Source organism: Mercenaria mercenaria, chromosome 3 (genome assembly GCF_021730395.1).
Source record: "Mercenaria mercenaria strain notata chromosome 3, MADL_Memer_1, whole genome shotgun sequence".
Lineage (NCBI taxonomy): Eukaryota > Metazoa > Mollusca > Bivalvia > Venerida > Veneridae > Mercenaria > Mercenaria mercenaria.
In genome coordinates, this window is record NC_069363.1 from 39,637,779 (window position 1) to 39,658,924 (window position 21,146).

General features: G+C 34.6%; 1 protein-coding gene across 1 annotated transcript; it reads right to left on the reverse strand.

The window, feature by feature from the left end:
• Positions 1-5,381: 5,381 nt before the first annotated feature.
• Positions 5,382-20,845, reverse strand: LOC123525012 (protein aveugle-like). The gene is made up of 6 exons (XM_045303682.2): positions 20,688-20,845; positions 13,536-13,626; positions 12,621-12,792; positions 10,139-10,205; positions 8,374-8,450; positions 5,382-7,513 (listed from the first exon to the last, which is right to left on the reverse strand). Exons 2-6 carry the CDS (start codon positions 13,617-13,619, stop codon positions 7,443-7,445), a joined length of 471 nt encoding a protein of 156 aa, XP_045159617.2. The 5' UTR covers positions 13,620-13,626; positions 20,688-20,845; the 3' UTR covers positions 5,382-7,442.
• Positions 20,846-21,146: the final 301 nt, after the last annotated feature.

Genomic DNA, 21,146 nt, shown 5'->3' on the forward strand with positions numbered 1-21,146 from the left:
TCTAAATTTGTAGCCATTGCCTCACATACTTGTACACATAAACATGACATATATATTTCATAAATTTTTTTAAAAGTACTAAGCAATACGAAACAGATTTTTTAATTCTTTTTTATTTCTTACCTGATCACTACAATGAATTTTTGTACTTGTAATTACTTTCATTTCGACCCAAGACATAAATACACAGGAATTTGACTAGTGGGACTTTCCAGATTCAAAAGATGTCTAAACGCACTCAACTGAGTGAAAATACATATATTTAAAAAGTAGATATTTTCTTCATGATATATTCATTTTGAGACACCGAGTTTCAACTGTATTTATCATTATTTTACAGTTATGCACTTGGTTCATATATAAGAAGTACATTTAACAATAAACAGAAACTTTAGCTGTGGCAACAAACATGTATTTAAAGGGAGGCATGCATCAGAGGTAAATCGCAAGATACATTTCTATACATTGAGTTATGAAAATCATGGAAAATTTCATTGATCATAGTTATTTACAACAATGTTTGCATATGTCATTAAAGAAATACATTTACAAGTACTGCTGATGAGTAGGGAATGCGGACAATCATTGATCATATCAAAATTGCATCCGTAGTGAATCATTAGCTCTAACCGCTAGAAATTTACAGGTCTACTAGCTCAATACAATACAGTTTCTCCATCTACTGTCGGCACATGCGTTTATATTTATATAATTTCATTACTTTATCTTTAGATTTTATTACACTGGTAATTACTAAAACATTCTAAAATTGCTTTATCAAGGTTACTGTATGAACTGAGTTTACACAGACCTCAGTTACTTTTTGAAGTTCGTTATAACAGTTTGTTGTACAAATTGTTTTGCTTTACCATCAACTTTTAACTTACTGGTACTAATTCAGACATTTTTTGTGCCAAAACTATCAATTCATGCCCTTCTTTCCATTTAAAGTGACCACACTATAACTAAATCTGATGTGAACCAGTCAAAGTTTCATACAAATGTTTGTGGGGCCATATCTACATTTTTTCCAATGAATTTTCCATGTTATTTAATGCAAGAACTTGCAGATGCTCTTCTGCACTTTTTTAAATGGTAAACAAACTCGCATTAATCATTAACAGCCAATCATATTTCTCTGTGACTGACTACCCAGAAAGTTTCCTACACAAAACTGGTTTGTGAATTAAAAACCTTTGAAACATGCCCCTGAAAAATACATGAAATTCAATTACATTCTATTAAAACAGAAAAAAGTACAAATATTTCCAAAATTTTTTAAGACTTTCCAAACATAAGTACATAAAGTTTCAATACATGTAAATACATTTCAGAAAGAGTGGTATTGCAAACAATAGCATGTTTTTATAATTAAATTTAAGTTATATTTCCTATCTGAAAAAGCTTAACATTCTGATTTAAAACAACTATTTTTACTTGAATACTTGAACCATCTCTAAGAAAAAAAGGGCCTTGCAAATATTGAATGTTGGTATTACAAGAGCTGTCCGTAAGACAGCACGCTCCACTATTCGGGGATTTGACAGTAAAATGAATACATGTCTGAATAAGAGACCACTACTATAAGAGGAACATACACCAAGGGGCATAATTCCATCAAATACACAAATTAGAGTTATTAGGATTGTTACAACAAATGAAGATGATGATGGTAAAGATATATTTTGAGTTTCAAGTCATTATCTTATATAGTACCAAAGTTATGTCCAGAAAACAAAGTTTGTTAAAAAAAAATAAGTATAAAAGGGGCATAATTTGGTCAAAAATACAAATCAGAGTTATGGGTATTGTTACCACACATGCAGATGATGGTGATAAAGATACATTTTAAGTTTCAAGTCTTTATCTTATATTGCATTAAAGTAATATCCAGAAAGCGAAGATTGTTAAAAAAGTTTAAGTACAAAGGGGCATAATTCTGTCAAAAATATAATTTGAGTTATGGGGTATGTAACCATAATGCAGATGATGATTATGAACAAATGTTTTTAATTTCAAGTCATTATCTTTTAAAGTACCAAAGATATGTCTATTAATAAAGCTTTCGAAAAAATTTAACATGAAAATAATTCCCAAGTATAACTCCTTTGTGACCTTGACCTTGGGTATCATCGGCCCAGCCCCTGCATATACTATGTTTGTATACTGGACAATGTTTATGAGAAGTTACAGTAAGATATAAGCAAAAGTAACAAAGTTATGACAGAAAAACAAAGGTTGCCGAAAAACTTTAACGTTAAAAATAACCTAAGTATAAGACCTTGGTGACCTTGACCTTGGATAAATGGGCCCAGTCCCTGTACATATTTTGTTTGCATACTGGACAATGTTTATGTGAAGTTACAGTAAGATATAAGCAATAGTAAGAAAGATATGACAGAAAAACAAAGGTTGCCGAAAAACTTTAACCAAGAAGGGTCACGCCGACACCGACGCCGGGGCGAGTAGAATAGCCCCCCTATTCTCCAAATAGTGGAGCCAAAAATGTGATTTGAATTATGAGAGACTCTACATGTGAAAAAATTTTGATTTGTTTTTACTATGACAACAAATTACATACAATGCTCAACAAACACCTCTATATTTTTCATCTGTAAAAGTATTATCAAGCAACAACTGTATGTGTCAACCTATCTAGCTGCCATACAATTATTATTTCCAACAAGTATGATTATATAAAACATTAAATATTTCAAGAAGAAGAAAAACTACTGAAAAATAAGTGTGATTTTTCACAGCAAAAGCAAGACTTAGGGAAGGCAATATTTCCTGTCCAATTATGAAATGCAACTAGCATCAATTTATGATGTCCTTTATTATGCAATTATTTTTTCATAATGAGATTCTGAACTTTAAAGTTTGGAGACATGTGACCCCAACTCAAAAGCAGTGCACAGTCACCTATCATAACGTAACTTATCAAACTTGTGCATGGAATCAAGCAATCAGGTATGAGAATTCTGAGACAAAATCAACTTTATAACAGTGGACTTTTGTGTGCTGTTGCTATTACTGCTTTCATACACACACACAACATAAAAATGTTTTCCTTATATAGACAGAACTGGTATTATACCTAAATTTACTCTAAAATTTCTTACATTTTGGGCTAAAGTGATAAGAAACCAGCTTCAAACTATAGAAAGGGTCGCATAAACATGGCAACAATATAATGTATCAATGGACAATAAACTCCAATATGTAATTTACTACAAATATCAGGAATGTTTTGCTACTGCCTAACTTTATGTATAACTATTTGCAAAGATATAAGTATCACTTGTAAAAATGTGTTTACAAAAATCTTCAATAAGAAACAGATAGCATGAAAAAAGCCAAGAAACTATTCATGTGAGTTACAATACTTTAGAGTGGCAGTTAAAATTGCTAAGATATATATTTTAGTAGAACTGTTAGAATGAAATTTAAAATTGCAGGTTGAATAAGATAAGGTTTTTTAGTAGAATAGTTAGCACAAAAGTTTACAGGAACAGTTAGCATAAGTTACTACTGCCAAGATACTGCTAGCATCATAGTTTACAAGAACAGTTAGCATAGGAGTAACAACTGCCAAGATACTGCTAGCATTATAGTTTACAAGAACAGTTAGCATAGGAGTAACAACTGCCAAGATACTGCTAGCATTATAGTTGCATAAAAGTTACAACTGCTAAGATAAAGTTTTTCAGCAGAAAATATATAGAATAAAAGTTACAATTGTGAATACAAGTATATTTTGTTTGTTACACTTCAAGTGTAACAGTTCCAATTGCCATTTGTTACACTTCAAGTGTAACAGTTCCAATTGCCATTATATCAAGAAGTTGTGCAACTTTAATATTAAAATCAAACATGCATTTAAGAATAAGCAATGCACTCTGAGAAAACCTAACTCTGTTAACTTTTAGCCTGCTGCCGGCAATGGTTTCTACCTTTGTGACCGGTGCAGACCAAGATCAGCCTGCACAACCGTGCAGGCTGATTATGGTCTGCACTGTTCACTATTCAGTCAGTAAATTTTCAGTGAACACCCCTTTGAATAATAAATGGTGTTGCCCAAATTGAGTGGTGGATCAGTCCATTTTAGAAATTTAACAGGGTAAAGGTTAAAACCCAAAATTTGCCAAAATGGAACAATACAATTGATCCCAAAGTATGCTAATAAAACAGTTTCTTTTGACAATACTGAACTCTGTAAAAACCAAATATAGATGACTTACGATGAATGGATCAGCACATTTCAAGGAAAATACTTTTTTTTAACTTCCAAACGTGATGTACTGCCATATACCAGTATGTGTCACTTTTTCTCATTCACCTATGTTTTATCTATTACATATGTCTTTGTATATTCTCAAGAATTGTACAGGTGATGAAAGTGGAATATAAACACTTTTTAAACAAAACAAGATTTTCAGTATTCAATGTAAGTATGAAAGATGTCGGCGTTAGTGTGTTTGCACCAGCGGTACTGATGAATTATCAATACCTATAATTTTGTTATTTCAATCAAGACTTTGACATTACCAAACATCTGTTAAAACCAGACAAAAGGTCTGGTCCGAATGGTGCTCGGTATTCTCAGTGTGCACTGTATTAATTTAGTAAAATAAATAATACAAAAAAGTGAAAGTTTTATCATACATACTGTATAAAATATATTGCACTATTTCTTATATCTAACAACCATTTGTAATGTTAAATACTTTAGAATACAATTTCTCTAAACTAGAGCTATCACTGAATATGATTAATACCCCTGCAATACTACTTTGTCACATGAAGTTTGTCTTAGTCCAAAGGCACATAATTCTTCAATGCCTCAACTAACAAACACAAATCTACATTTCATGGTGATCAGGTGGATAAAGTTTTAGTGGAATCCAGTTTTTCCAGGGTATTTGGGTCCAAATGCCCACCAGATGACCCCTCTATACCTCCCGAAACTTCATTTTCAGGGCATAATGAGAATATATCATATAATATGCACAAAATAATTTCTACACACTAATGATATGCAAGAAATACTAGACCTCAAAATGCAGTTTTGACATTTATAAAATATTTCTCCATCTTAACAATAAAAGCATTACAGATTATCTTTCAAACTGTAACTATATAGCCTATTCATATATCAATGAACATTAAATTGAGCCGTGCCATGGGAAAACCAACATAGTGGGTGTGCGACCAGCATGGATCCAGACCAGCCTGCGCATCCGCGCAGTCTGGTCAGGCTCCATGCTGTTCGCCTTTAAAGCCTATTGGAATTGGAGAAACTGTTAGCGAACAGCATGGATCCTGACCAGACTGCGCGGATGCGCAGGCTGGTCTGGATCCATGCTGGTCGCACACCCACTATGTTGATTTTCCCATGGCACGGCTCAATTTCTTATGAAAGTCAATACCACTTGACAAAATCTTCCACAATGGGAAGTCAATATCACTCGACACACTGCACTATCTTCAACAATGTTTTTTTTAATAAAGTGACATACGATAGTATGTTTTATGAAAAGTCATGTTGGGCATCCATTTAACTTCCTGTATTTTACAAATTCAATTCACGATTCAGTATTACATATTTGGGTCAACTTGCTAAAGATGTTTTTACCAATCAAGTTGAATAATATTCCAAGGATAAAAGTTTTGTTTAATTTTGCATCAAATGGTATTATTTATTTCCTGTCAAACTGTGATTCAAAATGACCTTTCCTGGCAAAACACACCCATAAATTAGGCTTCTATATCTGCCGCTTGTATAAATTTCAAAGTGTAGCAGAAGGCAGTGTTCCTGTAACTTTAAGAACTGCACTACCCTTTTCCGATATACACTGGAAACTGTCTTAACCAAGTCATGGAAAGTGAACATTCTTCTCAACTCAACAATCACGTTTTGTTCTAGTGCAGTTACCCCTCTGTATCAGGAAGCCTTCAAAACTGAACATTTTCTTTGGTTCCAAGACCTTTCAGTTTAGAGTTCCAGTAAATTCTGTTTCTAATGAATATGCATACAACCTCTGCTAGAAAGGTCATTTGGAATCTCACTGTACTACATTTTTGAATCTCATGAAATTGCATAGGCTCATAACAAGTAATGATAGTTTACAACTTACCAATAAAATTACTGATGACTATAATACAACTCTTGGTTACTTCAATTCAATCATTATATGTGCATAGACTGAAAAGTAGTACATTGTATTACTCTATGAATTCAACATTATACAGCAACACTTCCAAAATATTTACATGTTACTTGGTGTAAAAAATAATTTCCACATTTTCTAAAACTCAGAAGCCTAGCTTACATGTGTAGTACAGTTTAGTGTTAGCTGTTTTGTCCGTGTAAAATTTGGAACAAATGAATGATTTTGTAATTTTTATTACCACCATCTATGGTGACTTAATCTGCATATAAAGTACAAATCCTACAAAAATAATTAACAGTTAAATTGGCACGTCACAAGACTTTTGAACAACGAATTAAAGTATTCAAAAAAATATCAACTATATGGTTTAAACTGGTTTTTCTTGGTTCATGGAAACATGGTCAGACTGGTATACTGAATATTGTTTCCCATTTGACTGGTTTACTTTTCAGCAGCTCAGTTTTGTCTACTATGAGTAGAACACCCTACTTAACCTTAAGCCTGCTGGCGTCAAGTGATTCTGTCTTTGCGACCAGTGCAGATCAAGATCAGCCTGCACGTCCAGATCATGGTCTGCAATGTTCGCTATTCAGTTAGTAAATTTTAAGTGAACACCCCTTTGAATAATAAATGGTATTGCCCAAATTGAATGATGGACCAGCCCATTTTAAAAACTTAGTAGGGTAAAGGTTAAGGTTTACAATTCTTTCAGAACAGTCTCCTTTCACCTGTACAACATAACAGATCACATTTTGAGAGATTAACCATTTAAAAATAGAATGCTGAACAAGAAATACTTTCACAGAGTGGCCCCTCAAAAAATGAAAACATACAGACTGGTTTCTGAATTGTACTATCACAAAAATTCAGTTGTGACTAAAGCTGTAAGAGCGATACACCAGTAAATAATTCAGGCAGAAACTGCAAATATGAAAAAAATTAATTTACTGTTGTTAAGGTATGAAACAGAGTTAGATCATTCAACATAGTCATTTTTTTGAACAAAAATGCCATTTTGGGAATCCATAACTCTAAAACGTTTTCTTCATGACATAAAATTTGCACATGAAGAAAATAATCACAAGGTAAACAAAATGTTTCCAAAACAATATATACTAAAAACGTTTTCTTTAACTGTTAAATCTAAATTTAAATATTCTTGAAGTATTTTTGAATATTTTGTATTTAGTGCAAGTGACTGTTTCACTGTGAGCAAACACGACTATAAGAAGAGCAGCAGTGGTGTAATGGTGACTGGACTAGAAAACATTATCTTTTCTCTTTCTTCTCTTTTATTGACTGTTTCTTTGTATCTGGTACAGGTAGCTCAAATCCTGAACCTGAAATAAATGTTAAGTTGATCTGTGTAGAGCATAAAAACTGGTTTTCATTTGCACATGGTACTCATGCACATGTTGAAAAACATTGCAAATATGTTATATCAGAAATAGAGTAACTGGTCTAAAGGATCATGTGGTTTCACTTCACTGGTGGAGGGAGCGGGGAGGGTATTTATCACAGGTTTAAACTGCATTTAAAACCAATATCAAATGAAAAAGACAAGGACCAATAGACTTGCTACCCGCTAGATAACCTTGGTTGTTTTTCTTTTTAATTATCTCTCTTATATATTCTAACTTGATCTTTCTTGGCTGATTATCTGGCCCTGTGTTCACAAAACATTTTCAGACTCAGCTGAGTTTGATAAATGAAACTTTTTTGTCATTTGAATCTAAATTGCATGATAAAAAACAAATCTTAAGTTTGTAACTACTTTCTAGTGATTATTTCTTCTTGATGGTCAATATCAGTTGAAATTTTATCTTGAAGTTTCAGCAAAATTGATATTAGAATTTCAAACTCAAACTCAGCTGAGACTGAAAAATGTTTGGTGAACACGGGGCCAGGTCTTAGAAAATCTGGTCTCAGCTTGTGACTGCTATCTCATGCTAAACCGTTAGCTGGCTGATCACAAGTAAGGCAAATGAATTTTGAAAACAGATAACAACCTTACAATGCCATGTTATTGTACATTAAGCTATATGATGGACTCTAGAGACACCAGATAGAAATACTCATACAGTAACATTATTTCAGACATGGGTGGATGCACTTGTAAAATCCTTCCCCTTCTGTGAGCCAGCTAGATGGCTGCCTCACATGAAAGGATTACAAATATCTGTAAGGAAACTGAACTTACCTTTCTGATCAAGATTTTTCAAATCTGTCGCTTCATGCTTTAACCTTAGCTTTAACACATAATGCATTAACTCCTGTCTGAAAAAGCAAACAGTTTAAATTACAGTATGTTCAAAGAATCTAACCTAGCAAAGATCTTTTAACAAATTTCATAAATAAATTAATGGAAAAACACAGTACATGTACTAAGATGTTAGTGCTGTTCCTTTCTTTAAACTGTTCTATTTTACATCAACTTCAAAGAAAATGAAGTACCGTTGTCCTTCCACATTATGATCAATAGCATTTAAAGCATACAGCTTAAACAGGCTTTTTAATATTTCTTCTAGGTGACATGGCAGTTTTCCTTCAAACAGACTGAAACATCTTTAAATATTATCATCTGTGATGGGTGGCGAGAGGATGGGGTGAGGATCCCCCAAGTTCTTGGTCTTACTGGCCACCTTGCTGCTGTTGAGGCCTAATGTGAACCTAGTTGGGGTTTAGCCAGCAGTTTAGATTGAGTGGCAGGTACTTGATGCACTATACCACTTCAACTTATTTCATTATCATATCTATATAGTTATTTTACTAAATGACCTGCATACATGTACCTTATAAAGAGGCCAAGATGGTAAAATACTAGATGCTCAAGGGCAACATGTGGAACCCACCCTTTGACCCCTAACTGTGACCTTGACCTTTGAGATAGGAACCTTGAGTTCGCACATGACACTCCATCTCATTGAGTTAAACATTCATGCCAAATATAAACAAGATATCTCAATGCATGTCAAAGTTATGGGCCGGACAAGATCTGATGTGACCTTTGACCTCAAACTGTGACCTTTGATATAGGAACCTGGGGTTTGCGCATGACACTCCGTCTCACTGAGGTTAACATTCATGCCAAATATAAACAAGATTGCTCCATGCATGTCAAAGTTATGGTCTGGACAAACAAATCCAAACGGACACCAGCACATACACCGAACAACCATTTGGACAACTATGTCTTCGCTTTTGCAATCGAGCTCGACAAAAACCCAAACTCTTGTTCTGGAAAGTGATAGGATAAAGACTTTGAAAGGTCCTTTTTTCAAGCTGGTATCTGTACCAATCAATCATTACTGTCTTAATTATGATTTTAATAATTTTGCAATTACAGAATATTATCTAGGCCCTGTTAATGACGTATTTTTACATGCTACTAATATATATTTTTTAAACCCACTTTAGATTTGTAAAAATTGGCCTCATATAAAATCAAATAATCAGCTTATTTTTTTTACTTGTCTGAATGAATTTGTAATAAAAATCATACAAAATCAAGTCACTGGTTTTTATACAACTATATTAACTTTAACATAGTGATAACACAATCAACTTCCTTGAAATACTGAGAAATCATTTAATTTCGTGGTCAAGAAATTTTGTTATATTTCATTGCCAGAATGACTATTTTGTGGTGACATGACTTCATGGATTTAAAATATTTATGATAATTGCATTGGAATTTTATTCGTTTTTATTTACAGTTGTGGACTTATTCAAACATGAAATTCACGAAAACTTTCAATAATTCCAAAGTAATCATAGCACTTCAGTAACTGCATACATGTGTAAGTACGATAAACTTGGTAAATCTATAGATAATATCACGATGACTGTCCAGCAACATAACCAGTTATCGTCTAACAATGCACAAAAGGGCTGCTGACAAATTAAACGAGGTAATAAAAGTGAAACAACAATACCCAGTCTACAGCTATGATTACTGTACATACCTATGTTGTGAATTGACTATACCTATCTTCTCAAGTTTGATTTCTGTAAGGCGTATCAAAGTTCTCCCTGAAATATACACAAACAAACTCATTCTAATGTCAGTGTATACATGTATGACAAGAGGGTCATGATTGTCCTAAATCACTCATCTTAACAATTAAACTTTAGAAGGTCAATTGAAGGGTGCTTTTGACCAAGTTTGGTGAGGATCAGGTAAACTAGAAAGAAAAACAAACAATATGTTTACACAAGTAAAACTGAGGTTTTTAAAGCCTGTAAGAACTAATTCAATTTCATCTTACCCAACCTACTAAGATGGTTAAACAGTTTTCAACTTAGACAGAATTAAGATGGTTAAATAATTTTAAACTTAGACAGAAGAAAACAATGTCAAAAGAAATTAATGTTTCTCCATTTATTTTTTATGACATCTCCATTCAAACAACTTATAAAATACACGAGACATTAAACATTATGGTTGGACTTTCAGACCATATCCCAACATAATAATTCATGCCATTTGAAAGTGATAGAATAATGTATTTTTTCAGTGTTACAAATAACAATGACTTAAATATTTATGCTAAAATTGCTGTAAAACATAAAATTCAATGAAAACCATGATATGAAACTGTGAGCCTATAATAAAAACTGACATAAAAGTTACAGCAGTGAGAAATGAATGATCACAATAAGTATCACCAGAGTATTGGATACAGGGATCTTAATTATTAAAGGTCATGAATTTATTATGTATCATGCATGGATAACTAATTGTACAGTCATTTGTTTCATCACAATGTATATGTAATTAGATTCAGGAAGAATTGTCCCTATTAATATAATATAGATATTCCAGCATTATCTGCCAAATTCTACTGAGAGTGAAATAATACAGACTGCCATCATGTAACTTTGTTAGAACCAGGATATTCTGATTTTTTTTGTTTGGTTTAACATGACACTGACACAATTATAAGTGACTTTCCAGCTTTTCATGGTGGAGGAAAACCCAAGATGCCCCTCTGGGTATTATTTCATCACGTGTGGGCACCTTGGTATAACCACAGACCCTCCATATGCTAGCTGGATGGCTTCCTCCCTCACATGAAGAATTCTATGCCTCTAGTGAGGCTCGAACCCACACCAGTGAGGGGCAAGTGACTTGAAGGCAGAGACCTTAACCACTCAGCCACGGAGGCCATGTTTGTTCTGAGGGTGAAGTCTAAAGTTTGAGCTCAACAACAAATAAATAAATGTATAACTAATCTTTTTTTCACAGATTCTTATTGGGTAATGTAATAAGATCTAAGTGAAGGTGGATATAATTTCATACTATTGTAACAGTGTTATTATATCAGAATTACTTAAACAAAAATTGTGGATATCATATAAAACTCTTGTAAATTTAGGAACTGAATGTTAATAAATTACACATATTTGTTTGTGTCTAAAAGAGTTGTTTGTCAACAAGTTGACCAGCTTAATGCAGATCCTGGATTACACTATAAACAAGTATAAAGCATCCCTTATCTTGAAATGTGCTGATGTAGTTATGAATGAACGAAATTTAAATTATGTCAAAATTGTGAGAATAAAGCATAATGAAATTATTTTATACTGTACCTATCATAAAAAGGCAGACATCAAATTCATAAACAAGTTCTAAAATTTCTTTATCACATGTTGTCCCTAAGAAATCCACCCTCCTGCTACCTTTCATTCTCTTAACCTTTAGCCTGCTAAATTTCTAAAATGGACTGGTCTATCAATCAATTCGGGCAATACCATTTATTATTTGAAGGGGTGTCACTGAAATTTACTGACTGAATAGTGATCTGTGCTGATGACCATGATCAGCTGATCCTGGTCTGCACTGGTTGCAAAGGCAAAATCACTTGCTGCCAGCAGGCTAAAGATTAAACTACCGTGGTAATTCATTTTTTGATTCAACATTTCCAACTCTCTTTCTGTTAGCTGGAGGTAAGTTAACAAAAAAGCAAAACCTGTATATAAAGAGTATGATTAGTAGAATTATAAAAGTGTTTTTTCTATGAAAGTCATATTTATTTAGAGGAAATGTTCCAATCAGAAATGGAACCAGTTGCCTTTTGGACAATGGTAGCATCTATTCACAGGACTGGTAGTATTTCAGAACCTCTTCTGAAACCTTGTTTGGAGCATGTGAGGAATCAATCCACCTGGCTTATGACAGATCGGTAGTTCTACTCTTGTGCTTGATTGTGTTTGAGAAAAATGCACGAAGAGACACAGTCTGGTCTTTTTCCACCATGAAAAGTTTCAAAGTTGCCATATGACCTAAAACTGTATCAGTGTGACTAAAAACCCATCAAACAAACAAAATTTCATATTCACTTATAACTATATAAATAAATTTGCTTCAAACTGAATATATCAGTTCACTTCCAAATGTTCACTAAATGGTTGTTGAGGTTGACAATGTCCATTACAGTGACCTACCCGTAACTTCCTGATTAAGGAACAGTTCACCATACAGATCATGGCAGTGTCCACCATGTTTCTTCAACCATTTGTTCACATCGGCACTTGTCCAGAAATATAGAGGTTTGGTTTTACTACGGGTCACTTTCTTGCCTGTGCTACTAACACTGGTTTGTTCTTTTAACTTTGGCTGAAACGATAAATTAAATAGTATGATATGAGGATATCAGACTCTAAACAAGAATGTGTCTGAAAAACAGTTATGTATGCCCCTGAGACAGTACAGCTGACACCCCGTCTGGGTATGTTAGGTCAATGCAGGGGTTAGCCCCAGCCCTGCAGTGTGACCTTGGAGATCCAGCCCGACTCTTGCACATAATACACCTTCTCATAATACTGTTTCAGTAAAGTTTCAGTGAAATTCTCTAAAATATTTAAAAGTAATAGCTGAGACACAAGGTGTTTTGAACAGACAGACTTACAAACTAATGACAGTACAGACTGAAAATGTGTAATTACTATATGTTTTCCTTTTAACTTTTGTTCAAAATTTTGTTTTGCATTTTTTACTGCTCAAACAAATTAAACACAAAAGTATACATGTATAGCTGTATTATAATCCACAACTGACATATCACACTTTTACTTCCTGAATTGTGAAAAACACAACTGCATGTACTCGCAAATCAAATGCAAAATAATACAAATGAGCCGTGCCATGGGAAAACCAACATAGTGGGTATGCGACCAGCTAACAGTTCGCTAACAGTTTCTCCAATTCCAATAGGCTTTAAAAGCGAACAGCATGGAGCCTGACCAGACTGCGCGGATGCGCAGGCTGGTCTGGATCCATGCTGGTCGCAAACCCACTATGTTGGTTTTCTCATGGCACGGCTCAAATATATCTTTAATGAAAGATAATTCATAACTTACTCGGCTCACTGGTAATGCTGCAACATCTGGTGTTATTTTCTCTTCAACTTTTTCTACCTTATCAACTTTTTCTTCTGATTCCATGTTTTTCCTGAAATGATAAAAACAAATATAAGTTTATTAAGTTTATTAATAAAGAAAAGTACAAACCGATGAAAACTAAGTTGCATTAATGATTACTGCATATGTAGTTATGCATGTTTGCACCGAAAGTAATGGCATAAAGTCATTTATCTGGATAACATGAATAAAGCCTTGACTCAGGATACAGAAACAAAAATCATTTTATGAATAAATGGCGATCTATGAGTAGAATCATTTCTGAAAAATGGACAAACAAGCAAATTAGATTAATTGATATGCCCCGTCAAATGGGTTTGTGGTGAGTAATGGCAAAGAAATACATCTGGCAAAAAATTAAGGATGTTACTAAGATTTGTTTGTTTGGTTTGGGTTTAACGCCGTTTTCAACAATATTTCAGTTACATAACGGCCAGCAGTTAACCTAACCAGTGTTCCTGGATTCTGTACCAGTACAAACTTGTTCTCCACAAGTAAATGCCAACTTCCCCACATGAATCAGAGTTTGAGGACAAATGATTTCAGACACAATGTCTTTCATCAAATCGTCATGGAGAACATACCCCCGCCCAGGGAATCAAACTCACGTCCCCACGATCTGTAGACCTTCACTCACCCTATTGTGCTAAGCGGGCGGGGCTGATGTTACTAAGAAGGAAATAATTTAATTACGTGAACTTAAAAGAACAGCTGTCCTTAAGAGAGCACAATCCAGAAAGAAATCGGGAACGTTGGCAGTGGGGGTTACAACTTCATGTTGATTAAAATTCATGGAAGGTTTAAAAAAAAAATTATTGAGGATTGTGGGGGGGGGGGGGGGGGGGGTCCCCAGCCGATGATACAAAACTTCATATGTTGAGATGGAAAATAGAAAATGAAAAAAATTAGTTGGGTGCGGTTGTGTGTGTGTGTGGGTGGGTGGGGCGGGGGGCTGTCTGGGTGGAGGAACAAGGTAGGGGGAGGGTACAACTTTGCATGTTTATAAATATTCATGGAAGGTTTAAGGTTTAACAATAAGAAACAAGAGGACCATGATGGTCCTGAATCGCTCACCTCTTCCCACATGACCCAGTTTTGAGTATGACGTCGTTTTTTCTATTATCTGACATAGTCACTTAGTTTTGAACTTGACCTAGGTATTATCAAGATAAAAATTCTGACCAATTTTCATGAAGATCCATTGAAAAATGTGGTCTCTAGAGAGGTAACAAGGTTTTTCTATTATTTGACCTATTGACCTAGTTTTCGAAGGTACGTGACCCTGTTTTGAATTTTACCTAGATATCATCAAGGTGAACATTCTCACTAATTTTCATGAAGATCTCATGAAAAATATGGCCTCTAGAGAGGTCACAAGGTTTTTCTATTTTTATACCTACTGGCCTAGTTTTTGACCGCACGTGACCTGGTTTCGAAACTGACCTAGATATCATCAAGGTGAACATTCAGATCAATTTTCATGAAGATCCATTGAAAAATATGGCTTCTAGAGAAGTCAAAAGATTTTAATGATTTTAGACCTACTGACCTAGTTTTTTACCGATGTGACCCAGTTTCAAACTTGACCTAGGTATCATCAAGATGAACGTTCAGACCAACTTTCATACAGATCCCATGAAAAGTATGGCCTCTAGAGAGGTCACAAGATTTTTTTATTATTTGACCTACTGACCTAGTTTTTTAAGGCACATGACCCAGTTTCAAACCTGACCTAGATATCATCAAGGTGAACATTCTGATCAATTTTCATGAAGATTCTTTCAATAGTATGGCTTCTAGACAGGTCACAAGGTTTTTCTATTTTTAGACCTACTGACCTAGTTTTTGACCACAGTTGACCCGGTTTCGAACTTGACCTAGATATCATCAAGATGAACATTCAGACCAATTTTCATACAGATCCCGTGAAAAATATGGCCTTTAGAGAGGTCACAAGGTTTTTCTATTATTTGACCTACTGACCTAGTTTTTGAAGGCACGTGACCCACTTTCGAACTTGACCTAGATATCATCAAGATGAACATTCAGACCACGCGGATGCGCAGGCTGGTCTGGATCCATGCTGGTCGCAAACCCACTATGTTGATTTTCTCATGGCGCGGCTCATATGATAATACATATTATGTATTCTTAAACTTATCTTTTTGTGGGCAGTAGTGTTTCCCTTTTAGTTGCAGTTTTCTGGTTTCAAAAGAAACATTCTGATTGTAGGAGAAACATTGGTTTGGAGCAGCAATCTTTTTTGTAATAAATCCAACTTAGGTTCTTAACATTTTTTGGATGTATGCACTCATTGAGTGTATGACTAAAGGTTTGGGTATGGTTTAACCTAGGTTTATAGTGTATGTTCAATGCCTATTTACATTCAATTTGACAGAATTAATGGATCACGAATAAGTTAGTTCAATAACATTAAACTTGCACAAGGCACCTTTTAATATTTGGACATTCAACATGTCCCTGTGTCAAGTTTGATCAAATAACAGCCATTTGCATAGCAACATTTCAAACTTTATTTTATAAGAATAGTCTAAAACATGTTATATACTGGTTTACCATAATTAACAAGAGCTGTCTGTTGACAGCGTGCTCGACTATTCGAAGAATTGATGGAAGTAGGGGGTCAAAATATTACCAGAAATTTTCAGACAAAAGAAAAAAAATAGATAAGACTTTACCATAAGACAAACAATGTACCTGTATTAGTGGATTTGGATAAGTCTTGCACTAGATGGCAACGTGTGACCATGATGGTAATCAAGAGTTCAAAGTTTCAAAGCCATATACATGTATCAAACAGTTTAGACAAAATATGGAATGGTATGCAAACTTAACTAATTTCTATGTCAAAAAAGAGCTGTCCGTAAGACAGCCAGTGCTCAACTATTCAAATCTTTGCCAAAGAAGCAGGAATATTAATCTAATGTTAAAATATCAATAGAGTTTCAACCAAAACTTTAACCAGAAGAAGTTTTCTAAGTCCAAAAGGGGGCATAATTTGCCCCAAATAAATGTCAGAGTTATGGGACTTGATGCAATTAACTAGTTTCATAACCCCGAAGACACATGTAACGTTTCAATTTAATATCTGCATTTGTTTTGCAGATGGTAATTTGCACGCAAAACTTTAACCAGAATTTTCTAAGTCCAAAAGGGGGCATAATTTGCCCAAAATACATGTCAGAATTATTGGACTTGACCCAGTGAGGTTGGTAATTGATCTAGAAAAAGAAAAAAGTTTCAAATCTATATGCCTTTAAGTAATAGCTATATGTACTTGCATGCAAAACTTTAACCAGGATTTTTTAAGTCCAAAAGAGGGCATAATTTGGCCAAAATTCATGCCAGAGTTATTGGACTTGATGCTATCAACTAGTTTTATAACCCCAAAGACACATATGAAGTTTCATTTCAATATCTTCATTAGTTTTGGGGATAGTAACAAGCAAAACTTTAACCAGAAATTTCTAAGTCCAAAAGGGGGCATAATTTGCCCAAAATACATGTCAGAGTTATGGGACTTGACCCAGTGAGGTTGGTAATTGACCTAGAAAAAAAAAAGTTTCAAAGCTATATGTCTTTAAATGATAGCCATATGTGCTTGCATGCAAAACTTTAACCAAGGTGTGACACAGACGCCAGGGTGAGTAGAATAGCTAGAGTCAAGCTAAAAAGGGCCATAACTGAGTTAAAGTCCTTGTCCTAGTTATGTAGTCTTGCATACATATGTAGACTATGATGGTTAAACTAAACAAGTGGTCAAAGTTCAAAAGCCATATGACAAACAGGTTAGGCAAAATATTGACTGAGTATGAAAAATTTAACTGATTTTCAAGTTCAAAAAGGGCCATAATTCAGCCAAAATAGTCGACAGAGTTATGTACTCTTGCCTACAGATGGAAATCATGATGATCAACATGTGTTCAAAGTTTCAAAGCCGCATGTCATATAGTTTTGACATAACGTTGACTTGTACGAAAACTGAACCAACTTCCAAGTCCAAAAAGGGCTATAATTCAGCCAAAATAGTTGATAGCGTTATGTTCTCTTGCCTACTGATGGAAATCATGATGATAAGCAAGTGTTCAAAGTTTCAAAGCCACAGGTCATTTGACAGTCAAATGGTTTTGACAAAATGTGGACTTGTATAAAAACTGAACCAATTTCCAAGCACAAAAGGGGCCATAATTCAGCCAAAATATTTGAGAGAGTTATGTACTCTTGCCTACAGATAGAGACTGTCATGATAAACAAGACGGTGATAAAAGTTTCGAAGCCATATGCCAAACACTTTACACAAAATATGAACTGGTACGAAAAACTTAACCAAAGCTTTATAAGTTAAAAGGGGCAATAATTCAGCCAAAGTCCTTGATGGAGTTATGTACTCTTGCCTAAAACTGGACATGGTGATGGTACACAAAAGTTGAAAGTTTCAAAGCTTTATCTCAAAAGACTTTGTCAAAATGTGGACTGGTACGAAAAACTTAACCAAGGCGTGACGCTGATGACGACGCAGACCGTGGTGAGTAGTATAGCTCTACTTATTCTTCGAATAGTCGAGCTAAAAATGTAACATCAATCAATTCTTCGAGGCATAACACAAACTCTTCTAGCTGAATTTTATGAAATATTATGAACAATGCAACACAATAAAATAAACAGAATCATCTATACACAAATACATTTAATCTACGACACTAGTATTAAAAAAATCTGCCTTTATGGTGCAAAGAATGACACTGCTTTAATCTGAATTTATTGTGCTTGTTTTCTGTTTATACATGTGTTATTTAAATTGAGGGGGCTTAATAGCTGAGATCGCTGTCTTGGAACTACTGTGAGTGTGGAATTTTACATGTATGCAGTAAAATTTCAATTTACTCTGCATTTTGTTTGGTAAAATGACAGTCATAAACAACTTATAACTTAGCAAAAGAACTTTTAAATGACCACTGATAAATGCTGGTAACACTGAACAACTATAAATACACACTATATTATATAAACACCACCTATCTAAACAAGCTCTTTGGCATCATTCAAGAGAGAGCTGTCATCCCAGCCATTCTAAGGGATCAGTATGCCTTTCTGATACATCTCAAATGATGAGGGAGCACTGCCGGCGGGACTTTGGGTACTGATAGCGCCACGCAAGCCGTACTGGTCACTCAGATGGGATGTATTAGAAGGCACTTCTCATGCTTTTAACTTCTTACTCTTTTTTTTGCACCATATCCTTGACCGTTTTTATTTTCTTGCTGTATTATATTTATTTCATGTTAGTTATTTCTTAACTGTTGTCTTTTCTTGCGCATTGTCAAGTCATGGTCAAAGTTGACAGTTTGACATACATGTAGATGTAGAAGCAGGTTTTTTTTTTTATTCTATAGCAGAGGCCGAATATCGGCCTCGTACCCCAGCCTAGGATTTCCCCCACAGCCAAGGATTTCCCCTACCGCAGTCGAAATTCCCCTACGTCCGAAATTCCCCCCTCCAAAATCGTAAACAAAGCAATGGAGATTACTCCCAGCGAAGTTCCAAACCGAATATCGGACCCGTTCACAATTGCAGACGGTCTTTCACAATTTTCAATGGGATAAAAACTCGTATCTGACCCGCACATAATATGCCATGGGCATCTGCTTGTCTCGCGGTAATACTCTTTGATGCGTAACGAGTACGAAAGCTCTGCCCCTTGTCAATCAAAATCCCAGTGAACTTCATACTGTTTGTCGACACCAGTGTAAGTATGACAGTAGGCGGAGCGTCGTATGTTAATTAGCTACTGACAGATGTCAATCACGCCACGCGCCGACTGACACGTGGTTATCATCAGTATGTAATATAGATGATTGATAACAATGCAGCGTCAGATTATCATGTTTGCACTCTTGTTAATTAGCGGTAACAGCTTATGCTGTATTGTGTAATATGTGTTGTTAATTTAAAGTAATTATTTTATGTGCTTAATTCGATTAAATAAGCCGGTCGGCCGTTACGCAAATTTATTATCTTTGCCGAGGTATTTTGCTAGAGCAAAATAAAATATAAATGTTTTAAGTAATCAGATATTATAAGTATAGAATAGTTCTAGTGAAAAGATGAAATTTAAAACGGGTATTTTATCAAGAATTTTTAATGTTTGCTTTCGTTTTTTTGATATTTGTCACACGTTTTCGCGATCGTGATTTTCAGACTTTTTATCCTTTCTTACAAGATTTTCTAGTACAATTGAAATAAAAAGCCAACAAAAGTATGCATTTAATAATAATATGATGACTCTTGCAAAAGCAACTCTTGTTTTAAAGCATTTTTTGTGAATACAAGCATGTGACCTTTAAATATTCAATGATTTGAGCATTTCAACTCTCCCCAACCACTTTGTTACAATGATAAGTGAACATTAGTGCAAGTCCATCTATTGCTTTTTAAGTGACAGTGTGTATAGTTGCTAAAAGTTGCAAGAATATGTAATAAAAACATAGTTTAAAGTGTTTATTATGCATAATTGTAAATTCCCCCCGGAGTGAAAAAATCCCCCAAAACTGCTCGTCGCGCGCTATTTTCTTCCCCCAATGACAGGCTGGGGCCTCTTCCCCCAGTCGTAAAAAAAAATCCTGAGAAGCTGCATGGTTTACAAATCCAGATATTTTTCGTTTTAATTTATTCTTTAAATTAATCAGGCTTTGACAGTTTCATGTTGAGTTGCCAAAGTGAATGGATATAAATTTTACTTTCAAAGCGTGGACAGATGTTTGGTGCTTTTAGTAAGACAATATGTTCAATGGATACATGTGTGAAATAAGTTTCTATGTCGGGTGTTGGTGTTTAGCTATCGCTTTTGAGCGACTTCCACCGTGAACTTGTAAAACCTTCCACAAGATATTTTGCAGAAAGTTCTACTTGGAAATTTAGAGTTTGTCAAAATGTCCGACTAGATCAAATGTCAAAATCAGAAAATATTGAAGTCCGACCATGTATGCTGCAAAACAATAAGCGTTCAACGATACAGATGAACTACCATAAGTAAAAAGAAAAATAGATATTCAGCGCATCTAAAAATCTTACCATTTATATACGGAGATATATTTTGTTGACGAAATAATGTTATGCAATGTAATAAAATTACAATTAGTAACAACTTGTCATAGTTTCGACGAAATCGAAATTTTTATATCAACTTCCCTGTTTGATCTTAGTCGCACAGGCGCTTACGGTGAGGCCGTGCGAATATAAAGTCGATATAATTGCTCAAGTCTATCTTGAAATGTTTTTTGAATGTTTAGGTGGGCGTAGCTTGAAAAATATGCTTCCACTGCACAAGAATGCATTCTAGCTTATCATCTACACAGGCACTGACCTCCAAAGTTGGCTAAAATGATCATTCTTTAATTTGAGTTTATTTAAACTTTGGTCATTTTAAGACATTAATTAAATTAGAACATGAGTTTTTGTTTCTGAACTATCTTAATTAAGAATGCCAAATTAAGGAATGAGTCGTGGACCTGGGCTGCCACGGCAATAAAA